The sequence below is a fragment of the Solenopsis invicta genome, chromosome 8 (assembly GCF_016802725.1).
Source record: "Solenopsis invicta isolate M01_SB chromosome 8, UNIL_Sinv_3.0, whole genome shotgun sequence".
Lineage (NCBI taxonomy): Eukaryota > Metazoa > Arthropoda > Insecta > Hymenoptera > Formicidae > Solenopsis > Solenopsis invicta.
In genome coordinates, this window is record NC_052671.1 from 4,989,128 (window position 1) to 5,009,145 (window position 20,018).

Below are 20,018 nucleotides of genomic sequence, written 5' to 3' on the forward strand. Positions count from 1 at the left end.
AGCGCCTAGCGCCAGCAACGCTGCCGTGCCCGACAAAGAGGCGGCTCAACCGGACAGGCCCAAGTTCACGTGTACCGAGTGCGGCAAGCAGTACGCCACGTCGTCGAACCTGTCGCGGCACAAGCAGACGCATCGCAGCCTCGACTCCCAATCGGCCAAGAAGTGCATCCACTGCGGCAAGGCGTACGTCAGCATGCCCGCCCTGGCGATGCACGTGCTCACGCACAAGCTCGCCCACAGCTGCGGCGTCTGCGGCAAGATGTTCTCGCGGCCCTGGCTACTGCAGGGCCACTTGCGTAGTCACACCGGCGAGAAGCCGTACGGATGCGCCCACTGCGGCAAGGCGTTCGCCGATCGCTCGAATCTACGGGCGCACATGCAGACGCACTCGGCCGACAAGAACTACGAGTGCTCGAGGTGCCACAAGACCTTCGCCCTCAAGTCCTATTTGAACAAACACCTGGAGTCGGCGTGCCTGCGCGACGAGGAGATGCAGCAGCAGCAGCAGCAGCAGCCGCAGCCACAGCCGCAGCATGCCGGTAACAATGCCACGCAGCAACAGAACACCAATCGAGGCTTGTAGCAGCGCTTCGAGAAAGAGAACCACGACGCCACGAGGATCGAAGGCTCGAGAGAGAGCTAGCGGTGTCCCATGATCGCCGTTTGATCGCGAAGAGGCGCGAGGGTACGAAGAGCGGAGGAGAGGATATAAGGTTTGCCGTAGATTTTAAGTAGAAAAGTGCCAGTAGAGACAGAAACGAGAGCTAGAGAGGAAGAGAGAGTGAGAGAGAGAGAGAGAGAGAGAGAGAACGAGCGAAAGAGAGAGAAAGAGAGAGAGAGAGAGCGAGAGTGAAGAGAAGAGAGAGAGAGCGAGTAGAGATTTAGATGGAAAGAAAGGGAGCAAGAGAGAGGGAGAGCGTGAGTTTACTAATAATGTCTAACATTAATAAAAACGTCCAGTAATGTTAAGTCGTAAAAAGAAAAAAAAACACGTCGAACGATGACGTCCACACTGCAGAGTCTAGTCACTCTAGTCGATTATATATACCTATTACATTATATGATATATTATTATATTATTATATATAGTATATATATATTTACTAGCGCGTACGATTCTAGTCCGCGAAGCTCGTTACGAAGACATTATTTATTAATACTTAGCTGCCTAAATTAAAACGGGGAGTGAAGCAAGAGATCCAGGATTCGACAGATCGATGATGGGATCCGTATAATCGCGGTTCACGCGAGCCGTGCTCGTCGAATCTCGATCACTTCGCGCCTCGCGTTCGATCGACGATCGAGGCCGATCAGACCGTAAATGCCGAAAACGCGCAGGTGTCATCGACGGTTCCCGTACATTCGCGATCAATTATTCAAAACCCCCCAAAAAAGCCAATTTCCATTTCGGAGGATCGCAAACTGTAGAGAGGATTTCTCGGAATAACTGTTAAATAAGCAAGTAGTTTTTAGAGAAACCACCGGGATCGATTAGGGACTATCTGTTGCAGTTCGTCAATATTTTAAGTGCCGTCGACTTCAAACAACCATTACTCGGGACAAGTCAAGTATTTCCGAGTACCGGGAGCATGATTCCAATAATTGCGCCATGGTTGATGTAAAAATGTTAATGCGGCTGTTTGAAGACACTCGCGCTTAAAATTACTCGGAGCAAAAAGAAGGTTAATAGCCGTTCGCGGTAGACGTTCTTCTTAATATTTCATCATTGGGTCTGAGCCATTGGGATAGAAAATGATGAAAGCTATAGCTAATCGATATTTGCGGTAACCAACGACCTGCACTGCACGGTCGGAGTTATGCCGTACGTGCCGCGTTATTTTCGACAAACCAACGGGTAATATACGTTAGCGGATTCTGAAAAAAAAAAAAAAAAAATATATACGCGCTTTCACGGAAATCTTTTATCCTTCCTCATTTTTCATGTCACGAGCCGAATCGTCGACGCACACCTGCGTATTTCGCACGATTATGCGATTTATGCGCCACCATGTGTAACCGGTAACACGCGTGGCACTTTCAGTCACGAAACGAGCGACTATATCGCGATATCGAATCGGCGCGGCGGCGAAAAAGTGACGGCGCGAAATGTCGCGGGGGGTAGTCGCTCGCGCGAATCGACCGGTTGCGTTCGCGGGCGCGCAAAAAGCGAAACGCGTAAAAACGGTATCGCATAAACGGAGACTCACCACGTACACACCACGTACTTAGAGCAAAATTCGAGTAATAGATGCGTAACATTGTTATACACATATTTTATAGAAGCAATATAAGGGAAAAAAAATATGACGACACGTACGGTCAAAGCAATGTTTCGACACAACGAATTATATAATTATACATATAGAGGCGAACACATCGAAGTTTAATGAAGTCTCGAGCAAGAACCGACGATATATGCTTAGGCATGATGGAGAACGATCGCCCACAATCCACACCCCCTGGTCTTTCTTTTGCGTTAAAAGTTCTCGAAACGTCAAATCGGGATTGATCTCTTTTTCTAATTTACATTTTTTTTTTTTTTAATCATCACTTTTGAGTCAGTCGACGATGCCTTTTAAAGCCTTATATTTTGCTACAATGCGCAGTGTATCTGTGTGTCCCTGTATTACTCGCAGTGATAATACCAGATTACCCCTATTGATATCAATTGATAATATTATATCGGCAGAACTAATAAATTCTACGCAGCGCATTCCACTAATTGCATAGGTCATGCCGCGTTGAGCATTTAATCACGTTTACGCCAAAAAAAAAAAAAATCATTAATCACGTTCGCGTGATGAATATACATCAGTAGCTGGTCTATGTATTGAATTATCAGAATAAATTTGCGGTGTACATTCATAATTCAGTCAGCGTATTATGTTGTGCCATGATTGTGAAACCGTACGAAAGGCAATTATTAATTTCTCCACGACAATCAATTGATTTTTCCGTATTTCAAAATCGGGGTGAAATCGATATCGTGTATCGTTGCGCGCATTTAATCGCGAAAATTTCAAATAATTTTATACAATTTTCGTCCAATGAACAGGAATAAAATCGCGGTGAACGCGATCGGAGGGGTGTGGACTATACGCTTCACGTCGCCTAGCGGAAAAAAAAAATAATAATTGAGCTAATAACAATTATTACGGCCGATGAGCATGCGGGCGATCTGCCTGATCATTCTCTCTATTTTTTTTTCTTTTTTTTTTGCAACGATCATATTATCGAAGAACGATAACGTATTTTGCATGTACAGTATAGAGAAAGAACCTCGCCGCCAAAAGTTGCAGGGAGAACAGAACGAACAATATTTTTCGCATAGCTCGTTCCGGACCGGATCGAGCCTTACGATCGGCCGACAATGCTTTACGCGCAGTAGAGCTTCGTTCGATTTTTCTTTTCCTCTTTTTTTTTTTAAATTTTATCTCGCGCGGCACTAGCCACTGATAAATACGCCACGCTGCTATTAATGCATATATATAAGCATATGAATATACGGCTATAGAGCAATAAACGATTAAGCAATACTAATTTATTCGCGTAGCGTACAACGAAAATCCGCAATAATGCGCACCGCTCGCTCGACTTACCCGTAAGTCCCAACATATTTCCTTTGGCTGTTTCGTTGGTACGCCCTGGCGTACGTCACCGCTTATTGTATCGTTCGTTTGTGTCGTACTCTTCGTTCTGCGCTTATTTCTTTGTATATAGTAGAAATATTGTTATTTTCTCGATACCCTAGTCATGATGTCATAATTATTTGTTCCTGTATTTATTATTGACGTGTTGTCAAGATATTGAAAAGCATGTAAAACAATATGTTACGCCAGTGCGCAATGTACACGACACCTTATCGATTTTAGACTATTTTTATGCATTTTATCACAGATTTTCATCTTGGAGCCATTCTCTCTGTTCTTACATTCCTCATGTGTCACGCATTAATCTCTTGACAAGCCCGTCGTATATTATTGTCATTATAGTATTAATATTATTATTGTATTTATTATTATTTATTATTATTATCGGTATTAGTATATTTATTATTATTATTATTATTATTATTACTATTATTATTATTATTATGCTAGTACAACGATTCGATACAACGATTGATATTCATGCGTTACGAGTAAAAAAAAACTAAAGCATGTGCAATTTCTCCATTCTGATTTGTAAAAGAAAAAGAAAAAAAGAAAATGCCGCCATTCCGTGCGACAAGCTACTTTATTTAAAATAATCTCGCGGGAAATAGTTATTAGTCAATACACTTAAACTTCCGGATCGTGGTAATATATATGCATAATATACATTTATATATTATACGTACACGTAAACAGAACGTCCTCACTGGAAGTAAAGGTAAATCCTAAAGCAAGTTCCAACACTTTATTAAAAAAAAAAGAGAACGAAATAGAACAACTTTATAACAATATTGAGAAAGAAAAGTTACCACTTTATTCTATTTTGCAGAAATTGCTCACTACGTCCGTCTGTTTTTAATTAATCTATTCCAAAACACTCTTTCCTTTCTATAAAAGTTCATTACGTTTTCTATTAAAACAGCCATATTATTCTTTGAACCAAACAAACAAAGAATAAACAGCAACTATTCGTTGTCAACAATTTTGTACAAGAACTCTCCTCTACCTTTGCAAATTATTTACCGTTCAGCCAATTTAAATATCAATTTACGGTCACGCAAGGAATACAATCAATATTTGGCAATCAAATGAATTCGAATGATTCGAAAGAATTAATTGCGTGGGCCTTTATTTTTTTAAAGAGGATCGCGTTGCTTTCGATTTTACCGCCGGTCGTGGGACATCCTGTATATAGTCGCAACTCATAATTGAAGCGTGTATAAGAGAGAGAGAGAGAGAGAGAGAGAGAGAGAGAGAGAGAGAGTGCTCGTCGTACTCAAATGCCATTATGAAAAACACAAACCGGAGCTTTAAAAGGGAGCTACGATCGAAAGGGAGCATATCCACTTGTTTTCTCACGATTTGTAGTCGCGCGTAGAAATTGAACAGCTGTAAAGAGCCGATTAGAAAGAGAACGGTCGGTGACTATAGTCGTAATTAGCGGACGGCGAGGGTTCGTTGTGGGAATTGCGTCGGTTCGTTAGACGGTTACCTAGTCAATTTCTTTCTCAATTTTTTAAAACGCGAATTGTTACTCGACGCGAAGGTGAAGAAAAAGAGTCATACCCGCTGCGGAAGATTTGTTCCCGGTAATTTATTTTTTTAAGCCCGTTTAAGCGTAGTGATTATACGACTATAGAACGAAATCTTGTAGAGAGACAAATTAAAGAATTTATTAAAATTACAAATACCTTCCCTTCTCGCCGCCCCCCCCCCCACCCCCCCCCTCTTTCAAATAGGACAATGCGATGTAACGAGCGCTGCATAATTTAAAGTTAATTATAAGGAGAAGGGACGCAAAAAGTTTTCCTGTGATCAATCTCAGTAACGATCTCTGCTAAAGATAAAGATTTTCATGAATTAACTGAATTCTGCGTGATATGTGATTATCATTTTGGCAACCTTGTTATTTATATCTATGCGGTCCTTGCTGTAAAAACGTTGGTTTCATCTTACTTAAGACAATTGGAACACCAATCTTTCCATCACCACGATTTCAACTCGGGTTCACAATTTTTGTATAAATTTAACACGTTGTAAAAAAGAAAAAAAAAAGGGTCGCCACGCCATTTCCGTACTTCTCTCGCTTTTCTTTCGCGGATATGTCATTATGCCTTAAATGCCAACAGAGCGGCTACTCCTATAGCGAATTTCTCAAGCCTCGCCGATAGTTTAGAGTCGAGGGAACCGAACTCGATTCAAGCTCAACCCCCTGTTATCGTGAAATCGATGTTACTTAGAGGTGCTCAAAGAAGTGTGTACAAAACATAAGAGAAACAGAATATAGATAAACGACATTAAATTTGATGGTATATTTATTGATAACGCGCGAGGCGAATGCGGCGAATATACTTAGCGGTAGGAGCTCTATCGGGCGTAGAAGTGGAAAATAAATGCGTTTCATAGCCGATGCTCTTGTGTAAATAATCCCTATCTTACTCTTACCCCCTTTAATCGCGGGATTATAGTGATACGTAAGCTTCTATATCGCTATACTGTACTATTACGACGTGTATGCAATTGGTCGAGGGAAGGGCTCTCTCTTCGCAAAAACCTCGGTATTGACACGCGCGCGAGCGTGTGGACTGTCTTTCATTTCTCGGCTAAAAGAAAAAGAAAAATACTCATTTTCCCCGTATGAACATGACGAACAGTTCAATCGGTTTCGCATGGAGATTTCGTCATTCTTATTTACGTTTCGTATTCTCTAAATCAGAATCAGGGTTATTATTCGCTGACAAATAGTGAATAATACTTCAGTGATATAACTATGTCAATCAGTGATACATGAGCTGACAATACATTGATTTCGATCAATAAATGTCCCTTTTTTAATCGAAATCATTAAAAAATAAAAACAGTGAACAGTCACTGATAATCACTGTTACAAGTATAGCAAATCAATCAAGATTTTACCGATTCAGATTTAGAGAGTAAGATCTCTCTCGCTCATTTGAATAACATTAATTTGTAAGTTGAAATTGCATCCAAAGTTCATCATTTAACGAGAAGGAAACTTATTTTATCAATGGCGGTCGCGCGCGCGAGCGAGAGCGAGAGCTCAAAGTTTTTGTCGCCATTAGGTGCGGTGATACAAGTAGATATAACGCACTGCATTATAATGCGGGCGACGTAACGTGAGACCACTTAAAGTCACATTTTTAATACTACATTATGCATTAGCGAATATTTAATAAAACACCCTGGCAGGGCACGTAGAGCCCACGGGCAACTCCTAATCGCCTAATGTCGCTTATGATAATTAGGGATCGTTCTTACGGCACGTAGCAGCGCGGCGAGGAAATAAAAGCGAACAGAGGAGGGCCCTTCCTCTCGTCCAATCGAAACTTAAATCCTCCTCTTTCGTACTTCCCGCTTCGATCTGAAAACTTGGCTCCTAAAGAAAGCCTTCTCATGGCGTGCTCGAGAAGTCGAGGTCAGAATCAACGTCGAAACGTACTCTCTTCGTGGCACAGCATAAACAACTCTTCTACTGCTAACAAAACTACAGACGTGCGCGATACTTTCGTGCGACTGCGACGCGGTCGGCGGAGATTCCTTTCACGCACGCACACTCGCGCTACATGCAAGCGTACACACGGAATGACACACCCACACAAATGCACACACACACACACACACACGCACGAAGACACACACGCGGCAGTCCTCTCTTGACTCTACTGGTCCTTCTACTCTCCCATCTCGAGTGTCCTTGCACCTCCAGTGGTTCTAAGGTCAGACGACCGGGCAATTCCGGTCGAGTCGTCATACGCCCTAATTGGCAAGCTCGCCGCCGTGAAAAATGACCGCGCGCGCGCGCTTTTCGCGCGTTCCCACGCCGGTTTTCCTGGAGGATTTCTCTGGCTGGCTTCGCCGCGCGCGATTTATCGAACGCCGTTTAATTACGTCGCGCACTTTTCGAGACCCCGGGCGAAATACGCCACCGCCAAATATAGTACGTATATATATAGCTTTTTTTTTATCAAACTGATATCAAACCATCGTTTAATTTCGCCGTAATATGAATTAAAGCGAGTCTCCCCCATCGGTCGCCTATAAAACCCAACATTGTTTTAATCCACATCGGGGCAAACTCGCGCCCGTGTCATTTTGTTTTAATCTACGTTTGATTTAACTTTAATTTAGCCCGCGCAGGTCGACCGTCATTTCGCTCCAATTTACCTTTGATTTAATTGCAATATCCGGCCGCGCCGCGCGCCTGACCGTCGTTTTATTTCAATTTATCTTTGATTTAATTGCGATTTCCGTCCACGCCGTTATTCTGTGTTTTAACTCGCGAGCCGCGTATTTATTTGAACGCGCGTTTTCGTACCGCCGCGCCGCCCGTGAAAATCCTCATTTGTCATGGCCCGGCCCCCGTCGATACGCGCGTTTTCACAGAGAAAGAGAGAAACGCAAAAAAAAAAAAATCAAATTTACCGAATAGAATTCTCGTTCGATCGAAAGTTGGCAAAATTATGCTTAATGTAACAACAATCGCGCGGCATGTGTGTGGGACGCAAATCGGATCGAAACAAACTCAGACCCGCGGGGGTAAAAAAAAAAAAATGGAGCGCGACAATAATCGGTCTCCGAGTAACGTCAAACTGTCGGAGGAGAGGCGGTAGACGTGCGTGATTTTTTTTAAATAAAAGTAAATCCAATTCGCGCGCGTGCGTCAAATCAATCCCTTCGTTGCAATTGCACCACCGCTGATTGACGCGCCGATACAAACGCGTCTGTGCAATCTGCACTAATTGAGCGTAATTTTCGGAAGATACGCGACACGGGGCGCGCGTCCTGTCAAACCGGGAAAACGGAGATCGCGCGATACGCTCGCTAAACGACGGGCAATCCGCCTGCCGCTTGCGCTTGCGTCGATGACGGATCGAACGCTCGTAAATCGACACTCTCGCGACTGGAGCCCCACTTGTGCGTGACACGCGCCACGTGGATGGGAAAGAAACTTTATCGAGAGATAAAAAAAAAAAAATCAACAATCCTTTCTTCGCCGTGCGACGTGTCTCGATTATTCATCCGGGCGTTCGGCGAGGGCGCCGAAAATTTTCCAAGACGGCGAGAACGGCCACACTGCTCTTTTCCTTCTTCCCTATTCGGCCGACGCTCTCGGATTCCGTATCCAGATCCTCGGATCCTCTCACGGTGCAACGAAATGATTCTCCTCTCAGATAAGATACCCTGTGTTAGACACAGACCAGATAAACGCGCGATGTACTTTTGTAATCCTTCCAACGAGGGCCTTGACAATTTTTTAACCGTTTGTTAGTTGCCTTAGGCATAAGCGAGAGGAAGTGTGTTGAAGAAAAAAAGCAATTAAAGGAAAAAAAAAAATAGGGAAACGGAACGTTCAAGGAGAGATAACGCAAGAGACAACGGTCCTTGGATCCGAAATTACACGCTACTCTCTTTACTCTCAATCGCGATTAAGCGTGACCAGTTTTTACGGCACCGTTAGATCGGTCGAAAGTCCAAACGAGGCTAATTGGGCCGTTGCCCAAGCTTGTTAAACGAGAATACAAAAATCGTTAATTACGGAACGTTTCAGAGTCGGTTGCACCGGCGCCTAACTATGATTAAGTGAATAATCCATTTCACTATTTCTATCGCGGTATCGTAATCTGCGATCTAAAAGAGAAGATAACGTCTACCGGAGATTAATGATGGGGACGACGACTTTTAAGCTGCGGAACCGCCGTGCGTATGTTGAATTTTTTGCCGAAAATGATATAATCGTACAAAAAAAAAACAAAAAAACAAAAACAAAAACCAAAAAAAACAGAACGGTGGGCGTTTTGTTCCTCCGAAGGAGGAATCGAATATTTCATACGAACACAGAGCACAAATATTCTAGTTACGGTGACCAAATTACAACTAAAGTAAGCAGATCTGACCTAGAGACTGTCGGATTCTTCATAGCGTATATCTCAAAATCTCTCCCCCCCCCCTCTCCGCGTTTACTTGAAAATACGGTATCAAGCGCAAGACGAGCGCGCGTTATAAAGTAATTGCATCTCGGATCGTTAATTATGTTCTGCACTGTAAACCAAAGTGTTGTAGGATAACAGCGTTAATCACTTCACGGTTGTCTGCAGATATTGCCGCCGAGTTAGTTGGAATATGTCACATCGGGGCGCTAATGCACGTTACGTAATTTACATTGCAATATCGCTATCATCTATCAGTGTCGTTATAACGCGATTATCATTTACGATGACATTTCGCAGGATCGCATGCAGCCGGACGGAATCCCGACAATATTGAAAGGGATGAATGGATCTGACTTTGGTTTGTAAGCGAGAAAACGCATGTCAACGTTGAGGTCCAATCTAATTCGTAACGTAATTGGGAACGCTTTACACTAATATGATATTTTATTCAAGAAGTATTATTCATGTAACATTGTTAATATTGCAATATCTCGGTATATTCAAAAATTATCATCGTAACAGTGTTGACGCGAGTGTCCTACAGCCTTTGGTACCGACGTATAACAATAATTCCATGCAACGTATGCCAACAACGCTCAGCAATAAAATGATACTACCGGAGTATCGGGCATCCCTGTAAGCAAATGAAATTCGCGTTGTACGCCCAGTATTCCCGCACAGAAAAAAGAAATTAATATCAAATCAACAATCATTGTTTCATATATAAGCAAAAATATAAATCTTTTTCAAAAAATTTATAATCTTAAACAGACACAATTTGCTTACGTGAAGAGAAAAATTTTCTTCATGTAAGCAAATTATGTTATATAAATTCTTCCGAGAAGATTTGATATTCTTGCTTATGAAACAAAGATTGTTGATTTGATACTAAATTTTTTTCGGTGCGGATATCCTAGACTCCTTTCCGTCGATAATAAAATGCGCTTAACAGCACGACACTTAGAGATCCATGTGTTCAAACCCTAGTTTTAGCGTTAAGTACACGGCCAAGTATAGCCAAAATCGGGTTTTTCCTATCAAGTAAAGAGAAAAAAAAAATATTGGCAGAGATAACGAGAGTCGTCTCGCCTTTATCGAGAGAAGTTAAAACCTTGGAAGATGAGAAGCTTTAATTTACGACTTCTATTCGTCAAGCTATTAAAAGCGCGTAAAAAAAAAAAAACAAAAAAAAAGAACAAACAAAAACCGTGACGACGAATATCCTGTGAATATCCTGTGTGAGTGTATGCGTGTGCGTGTGCGCGTGTATGTGCGAATTAAATTATTACTTTCTCGAGTCAGATCCGGAAGCTCAAGAGTTGACGAGAAAACGAGAAACCGACTTACATACTTAATTATTCAGCATCACCGATTAATCCTCAACGCGCCGAAGATACGCTTTTGTCACCGCGAGAAATATAATTCCCCGATGAAGAGTGTCGGGCGCCTCGACGGGATAACAGCGTATACAGCTCAATAATAAGTTATCCGGAATAGAAAACGCCGGCGACGTGTCTCATTTATAAGGTACGCCGGAGAAATTACACCGGATTTACAGACGTATATCGCGGCGGCGAACCGTTACCTCATACGACTATTCGCCGGAACGGAATATTCGTGTCACGATTGTGCAAACCTTCCTCGCGCTAATTACACGCTCGTTATGACACCGCGCCGCCACTTCCGACTTGGCGCGATTTGCGTATCGCGGCCGACGGACATCGGCGATTTGTGAGAGCGGAAAGCAATCAGACTCGATTTTCGCGCGTGTGCGGGAGAAAGCGAGAGCGAGCATCTCGCGGAAAAATCGAAAGTCGCGGCGACGATGCCAAAGTGATCGAAATCGTCCACCGATCGATCATTACGGATCGAATACGAAAGCGAGGGACGGTTTGTATCGAGGGGATTTGTAACGAGGATGCGTTGTAACTGACGCGCGTTTACCGATGCATCATGTGCAGTACGAGTATCACGATTACTTGAAACGTATACATGCGGACTCCCACACGTACACTCGAATATTACAACATACAATTGCAATTGCGTACACACGTTCACACATGTATACATATATATTAAGACGACTCGACTGTAAAAGTAATATCGTTAAATAACGTTAATATCATTACATTTTTAGCATTGGTTTCCAGTCACGTCCCGCATTTTCTTTCTGCCATCGTATAATAAATATGTATATAAATATATAAATACATATATATATATAGACGATACACAACAATGTCACGAGTACTAGAAAGTAGCGATATAAAGGACTATTTAAACGAAATCAGCACTTAAAGCATAATGTATAAGCAGCAAGATGAAGTAAACTATTATAAATAATGTTATACTGGCGAGAGCTGGGTCCCCAGTCGGGCCAATATTCGATAAATATCGGCGTGAAGGTCTCGAATTCACTTCTTTTTTTTTTTCCTTAGATTATTTCCGACACGTGCGATACATGCGTTTCGCGATCAAACGGTCGGCTTCCGGTTCTACGTTCTTCCTTCATTTTGTCGCTAGACATGCCGCGAATATCAATTCCTGCCCGTGCCGATGCCTTTCCGAGTTTCATTCGTTAACTGTACATGCAATCGCTGTTACCTACACGAGACTGCGAGCAACATGTGCAGTGAGAAACATCAAATTTCTCTCGTACCATTTTTTTGCATTTCAAACTTCTTTTTACATTATTTTACAATTTTATGCTTATTTATTAAAAGTCCATGGTAATAAAAGGTTTCATAAATAGATTGTCTAATAAAAATAATTAATAACATTACGGAAATATTATTATCTTTTTCATTCAAATTATTAAAGCTTATTCCATTGAAATGAAAGTTCTCTTCCCCTTTTTTACTTATATTTAATTTTATACTGGTAAAACGACAAGAATTTTAGAACATTAAAAGAATCAAGAATTCTTATATGACTCATAGAATGACAGAACTGACGTTGTGCGTGATTAATGTATCGACTCTTAAAAAGATATCGTGATATTCAAAGTTAAGAGAAACGGAAGCTATTATATTTCAGACCCTAGTGGCATGGATAGAATATCGTTGTTACATCGATAATGATTGAATATCGATAAGCAAAGTTGCACGCTATACTTATTACATATAATATCGTATTATGAACGTCGCGCTTTAAAAATGACACACCAAACAAAGAAAATTCTAAATTAACTTGATATCCTTCTTATATTTCGAGTTTGATTTTTCAGATGGAAATTTATCGCATGGAAAAACGCAATTAAAAAAAAAAAAAATATCGGAATTGACAGATTAAATTGCACTTTTGCCATAGCGTGAGACTTATCGCGCGATTAACCGTACGAAAAGTTTTCTGGGAAACTGGGAAAGGCGTTGCACGAACATGGAAAGCAATTGATCCGTAAATATTATACGAGCTTCTGTCGGAACGTATACGAGACTTACGATAAAACACATGGAAAACGGAAACATCTTTTACGGTGGATTAAGATCCAAAAGTGCGTTCGTAAAATCCATTCAAGCACTTCTTTTCGTATAGCGAAAGAAAGAAGCTTTAAGTAGATAATGGACGTTTAAGCCGGCCGGAGTTTCGACGCCGGAAACCGTAAAGTATTTACGGAAGTTTTTTGGAGTTGTTTATTTTCGCTACAAAAAAAAACAACAAAGATAAAGAAAGAAAGCAAAGAATATATCTTCCCTATCGTTCCCGAACGGTTTGATTATTTTAATTACGTAACTTTATCGCGAAGTGAATATATACTACGTGTAGTTTCCAACACAAACGCACCAACGAACACCAAATGAATTTTTTATCGAGAGAAGTTTTTATTTAACGCGCGCGAGTCCGCGCGAGGTTTAGTGCTTAGCGAGCAATAGGAAACCGAGCGAACGACTTCGCGTCTTAACCCGAGAGCAATAACGAAATCAATGCGGAAGAGAAATTAATTAGTCGAATAGGGGCGATACTCCTCGCGCGTCGGGGGTATACGCGGCTGCAATACTTGTTGATCGCGGGTGTAGTGTCGGGTCAATAATAATAAAATATTTGTTAATGTCTCGGCTGTTTTCGAATTCCTCCCGATGAATCATGCCGATGAGAAACGCAGAACACCCTTTTTGATACTTCGGAACGCGCGAGCAATTGAGAAACTTATGGATTTCATCTCATATCTAGTAGGGCGATCGTTAACGATCGCGCTCGAGAATCAGGGCAAAGCAATACTCAATCTAGCATAATTTTACGTGTAAAGTCCAAGTAAATGTACAAATGTTTGAGCCAATCCAAGCGCGAAATTTCGATGTTCCCCTCTTTCGGATTACTTTCGATGCTCGTGATTCGCGATTAATTCGACGGCGCCGAGAAAAGGGAAAGGAAAAGAGAAAGAGGAGAGAGAGAGGAGAATCGCTAGAAAATACACTGAGAAAAAAAGTTAACTCGACTAAAATTTCCAACATGATTAAATTTCTTCAACTGAAGTATTTATGTATTTAAATTAAATATATAAATGCTCAAATCAAAGTTCAAGTATTTTGTGTATTTGAATTAAATGCATAAATAGTTGAACTGAAACAATTTAACCGTGTTGAAAATTTTAGTCAAGTTAACAACTTTTTTTTCTCAGCGTACGAATCAATATATACGCAAAGATGTTATATTCTAACACAACGATATAACAGTTAAAAAAAATCAATTTTAAATCTTACATTTTACGAAATCTCGTAAATCGCAAATTATCTAATAAATGATTCGCTCTTGCAGTAAAATAATATTTGCAATTTATCAAGAATACGGCAAATAAGCAAGTACACACGTTTCTGCAAATCTGAATTTCAAAGTCCAATATAAATTGCACGACAAAATAATTCGAGGAATGCGACGCGCTGTGGAATTGCCGTGTAATCACGAAGCGGACGAATTTTTCATTGTTTTTGCGTTACGCGGAGAGAACGTGACGAATGCGATCGGGGGAATCGAGATCGAGAGAGGGAAAGAGACAGAGAAAGAGAGAGAGAAAAAATCGCTCAAGGGTGAAAACGAGTCAATAATGATAAAACTGAGTCAATAAAACCTTTCGAGGACGAAACCGAGTCAATAAAATCTTAATAAGCGACTATAATAGTGATATTAAGTACAAAGCGAGCGAAAGCAAGAACGATTCGCGCAAACGGGCTATGTAAGCGGCAATTCCGATCCCTCTCTCGCGGTAGTGCCCGATCGATTCCGCGCACGTTTGACGCAACGGAAAAAAAATAAAATAGATAAATAAAAAAAAGGAACGCGCGCGTTCACACTCGCGCCGCACTTTCGGGATGCCTTAAGCGAAATCTCGGTTTCGAATGTGTCCGGGACTTGTCGGGGCGTTCAATGTTATATAGTTAGACGGTTAGTAAGGCCGGTTCCTTGGAAATTGTGAGGTGATCACTTTTCGTACTTCGTGTCGTGGAAATGTCTTCTACACCTGTCGTCGTTTACTGTGCTGTCCACTTTGTCTGTTAAACGCACTGTTACACGCGTGTTCTTCGTGTGCGTGCGCGCCTGTGTCGTCTGCGTGTATGTTGAGCATCGAACGGCTGTGGTGCTCGATGTTATCCGAAGAGCGCATAATTAAAAGGAACTATGTCGGACTGCATTTTCACGTCGTTAAAATTGTACGCGTACACCGCCCCCTTCCCCCCGCCACCCTCTCTCTCTACGTGTGGGCGAGGTAACGCATTTACTGATCGATAATGAACGGCCTCTCTCAACTCACGCCGAAATTGATCGCGGCACCGTCAAACGATAGAATAAATAAATGACGAAATCGATACGGTCGGGATTGTATCCGCGCGGACGCACCAAAGAGAATTGCAATATATTTGTAATTGAGTTACCTCGCGATGACGCGCAATCTGAATTTGCAATAACGAGGTCCTGTCGTCCGGTTCCACAAACATATACCGAAGCGAATTTCAAGTGAGTAGTTAATTGCGCATTAAAACGTTCACACTGTCCAATTTCTGAAAATTTCCACTGAAAAATTCGCTTATTTCCAAAGGGAGCGTTAATTCAACGCCTTAAAAAAATAAAAAATAAAAATAAACTTTTTAGCTCGAAGCCAAAAACCGATGTTCTAATTTCGATGTATTCCGTAATTTTGAAATATGGGATATAACGGATTCATTCGTTACCACTGCGTTTCTCGCTAGGCAGCGGCGCAGCGATAAATTCAACGAAATATTGTGCCAATGGAAGAAAAATGTATTTTGAACGTGTGGAGCCGGACGGGAAAAAAACTCCCTCCCCCCCTTCTGTCTATCGCAATATAACTTTATCGACACGAGCCACTTCTTCCCCCTTTCATCTTCTCGACGCTCTTTTCTCGTACTATTGGAAGCTCGCAGAGTCCATGTTAATCCAATTAAACGTGATCTTAAATCGTTGTTAGTGATAAGGAACGGGAAGGTGATACAACGATTAAACGGAAGCAACAAATTCTACAGAGTGAGTTTGTTCCCTGGTATGGAGGGGACAAGAGAGTGAGAGGGAGAGAAAGGGAGATAGTGAGAAAATGAGAGTGAGACAAAAAGAGAGAGAATGATAGAGAAAAAAAAAAGAGAACAGAGAAAAAGTGCCTATACGCCAGTAAATTATTGTTTAGCGTGTTTAACGCGTTTCATACGAGTACGGTCAGTGTCAATTACAGGTTTGAAGGAACTGAAGACAACGTTGAGACAAAAGCAATAACACGGCTCCCCCTAATAAAACGGCAAATCATCTCGGCTACGGTAACGCGATTCTGAATTATTATTCTTCTTGTTATTGACGGCGAAAAAATCAATAGCTGCTTGTCGAACGGCATGAGAACAAATTTACTAAAAGTAACGAGAACGATTTCCACACTCGTACGAAGGCGATCCACTCGGTAAATCTAGCCTCCTCCCGATCTTTCAAGTGTTGGATCGATTTATCAAAACTCATCGGACGTGTAACAATAGAAAAAAAATGTAATCCACATAATAATTATTGATGCGGATTTCTCCGTCTGCATATTTATACAATTACATAATTATATTTTACGTAACTTATCGTATGAGATCGTCGGAAAGATTTCTGAATCGGAGACACCGCGTACTCTCGATCGTCACTATCCAAGTTCGCTTTCTCACAACTGCGCGCGTTTCACCGCCCGATTACGAAAGAATAGATTAAGATTGTAAATTCAATAAAATAAAAGAAGAATCCGTGCAAATGGGGGGAGGAATCCAACGCGCGCCTTCGGCGAAATCGTCCTCGTTGATTCGACGATAGCGAATAAAAACGGCCGCGACACTTTCAGGATGTATGTGATATCAGGTGAACCTTTTACCTTACCTATAACGCATATAGATATTGATATTGTACGTATTGTGATAGTTACCCGTAAAAGCCCAGCAAAAGAAGATTCGCCAGTCCGAACGAACCTACATCCCTCTCCGCCCCAACCCCTCACCACCCCCCACCACCCCATTCCGAGTACGACTGATATTTACAGGATATTGTTCCAATTGGATGCTCCCAAAGAAGCCGGGGTATTCAAAAGCAATAACTTCGTAGACGGTCGCGCGTCCTTGATGAGGCGCGCGTCCGATATAATATTAATTAATAATTAAAGAAAACGAGAGAAAGGAAGAGAGAAAGGGAGTGCGAGCGAACGAGAGTGCGAAAGAGAGAAAGAAAGAAAGAGAGAGAGAAAGAATGGGACCGAGAAATAGATCGACAAATTCTCAATCCGCAATAGTTTAAGCCTACCTAAGACGGCGCAGCCGAGCAACACGATAATTATTTACGTACGCGCGCTTAAACGGTCGAATTTAGCGGAACGTGCAAGACGGAATGGAAAGGATACGAGAGAGTAAACTAATAATATATCCGCGTATAAGAAGCAGAACGATTAAACGCTTGTAAACGATGAAGAAAGCATAGCGAGCCTAAGGAGCATGATTAGTAGGAGATTAGGGATTAAAAAGAGAGTAGAATTAAAAAGTAGCGTCTAATCGTGAAGAGCGTGTTACGAGCGTACGTAGGATCCTCTGGTTTCGTGAAAAAAATGATGGAAACGAGTTGCACATACATACACACTCTCACACACACACACACACCCAGGCAAGAGATGCCACGGAAATTTCGCCACGGAAACGTGTACGATGGGGGGAAAAATACGGGAAGGAATTACAAAAGAAGAAAAAAAGGGAAAGGAAAGCAGAGAAAATGTGCGTATGCGAGAGAATGAGTGCTGGTATGCTGTGCGTACGTGTGTGTGCGCGCACAGGTATTTTGTAGCTTTTACGTAAGAGTGCAGTACACACGCAGAACATAAAGTTAACTATATTTATAGAAATACGTTGACGGTTATTACCGACGAAATTATATCGAATTAATTAATAGGACAGCGTGATCACGTTAATCACGGTTAATCGCGTGCGCACGTGTGAACGGACAAGAGAGAGAGAGAGAGAGAGAGAGAGAGAGAGAGAGAGAGAGAAAGAAAGAGTGCGTACTTTAGCAGCTATATAGTGCATTCGACAGCAAGTCGCAAATTAAGAATTACGACCATTTACGGTTATCATTATATACAGAAATGATAACGGCGAAAAATATTATTATTATTATCATTATTATTATGATTACGATTATTATTATTATTATTATTATTACCAACTACATTAATCACTATTATGATTACTTATTAATTAGTAATGAGGAAAAACTACCAATAAAATATACCTTGCATGATTAGTAGGGCTATACTGCCGCCGAAGCAATACAAAGAGCAATATAGAGTTAAAAACGAGTAATTAACGGCGTAAAGATACTAAAGGTAAATTATATTATACCGATAATGAAAAAAAAATTCGTAGATGACACACACACACACACACAAAACACTTTACACGCATGCAAACACATTCGCGTATGCTCACATATACGCACACCTTTACACAAGCACACACGCTTTCACGATACATACATAAAACATACATGTACACGCACACACACACACACACACACAGTCATACACGTATAATGTACACGTATACACAGACATTATGTATGGCCCTTAACTTATTCTGACCGTAGTGCTAATTGTACTTAGCATTTACGTAGATGACACTAATTGCCTAGATCGACCAGCCTGGCTGGCTAATTAATTATTTGCCGATCGAGACTACTTTCGACGGGAATAACGTTGGCGCGTTTAGCACGTAGAGAGCGACGATAATAAACATTCCAGACGATTGTATTTCGCCTCCGAGGTAGTGATATAGTTACTGTAGATTGCTAATGTATTTCACTCGGTGCCTGTGACAGCTGGGATCGCTATCTGCGCTCTATTAAGAACCTCGAGGTTCTTTTAATTGAAACTGGGAGGAGTTGAAGGATAAAAGATAACCGACATTTCGAGCACACTTGTGGGGGAAACTACTGTATTCGCATCGTGATGGCATTCGATACTAACTATTCATTTTATTCGTTCGATCGTTCGAATCGCTCTCTTGAGCCACAAAAAAGAAAGAAAAATATGGCTTTATTCGCTCATCTTAACAAACTTCGTTAACGACAGAATTTTAGGATTAGATCAAGTCCATTTTCTCGTTATTTATCAACAAAAAAAAAAAAGAGAAAATTGAATACCCTGCGATTAAAAATTTGGTAGAGATGTTTAAAAACGGCGCAGACAAAAATATACAAAAATATAATCTTACAGTTTGCAGTGACCTCAAACAACACACAATGGCGCCAAACTTCGATTCCTCGTCTAGCCGTAATTTAATTACGGCCAGAATGAATGACAGCAAATCAATAATATCAAATGGAAGTTATTCTTCCACTGATACTTCGATAATGTTGGAAGATTCGAAATTATTCAGTTTCTTGGAAGAGACACATTTTTACGTTGCGCCGAATCTTTAATCGCACATTCTGAAATGAACAAAAATCCTTCGATCGCTCAAGGGGAGTGTGACTCAAGGTAGATATTGTCGGAACGTGAATTATTCCGCGCCAGGTCGAGGTCCACTTGCGTTTTTCATTGAATCGAAAATGTTCGTTAATGTGAAGAACACACCGATAATTATGGCGATATTGAAACGTGATATCCGACATTCGTGGAAGCAACATTTTTCACCGATGCTCAAAAGACGACATTTTTATCTCACAGTTAGCGTTGAACTCGCCCGTTTGATTTCGTCTCTCATTTCTCTTGAGAAGAATTTATGCGAGAGGAACGCGTTTTACGTCGCAAACAATCACGTTTAACGCTAAATGCGGGATACGGATCGCGGAACAGTTATATCGTTACGCGTGTTACGATCGCTCGAGAAATCTATATTATATATTGTACAACGAAGACCTCTTCGTCGAACGACCAAGCTGTTCATGGGTACCAGCTGGAACACGT

The 20,018-nt window shown here is 41.3% G+C and overlaps 1 protein-coding gene across 1 annotated transcript in view; it reads left to right on the plus strand.

Moving 5' to 3' along the window:
• LOC105196221 (zinc finger and BTB domain-containing protein 17) overlaps window positions 1–19,237 on the plus strand; it is a 28,369-nt gene extending 9,132 nt beyond the window's left edge. The window contains 1 exon segment of the mRNA XM_039452755.1: window positions 2–19,237. Coding sequence (XP_039308689.1) covers window positions 2–583 — 582 coding nt within the window. The 3' untranslated portion in view covers window positions 584–19,237.
• Window positions 19,238–20,018: the final 781 nt, after the last annotated feature.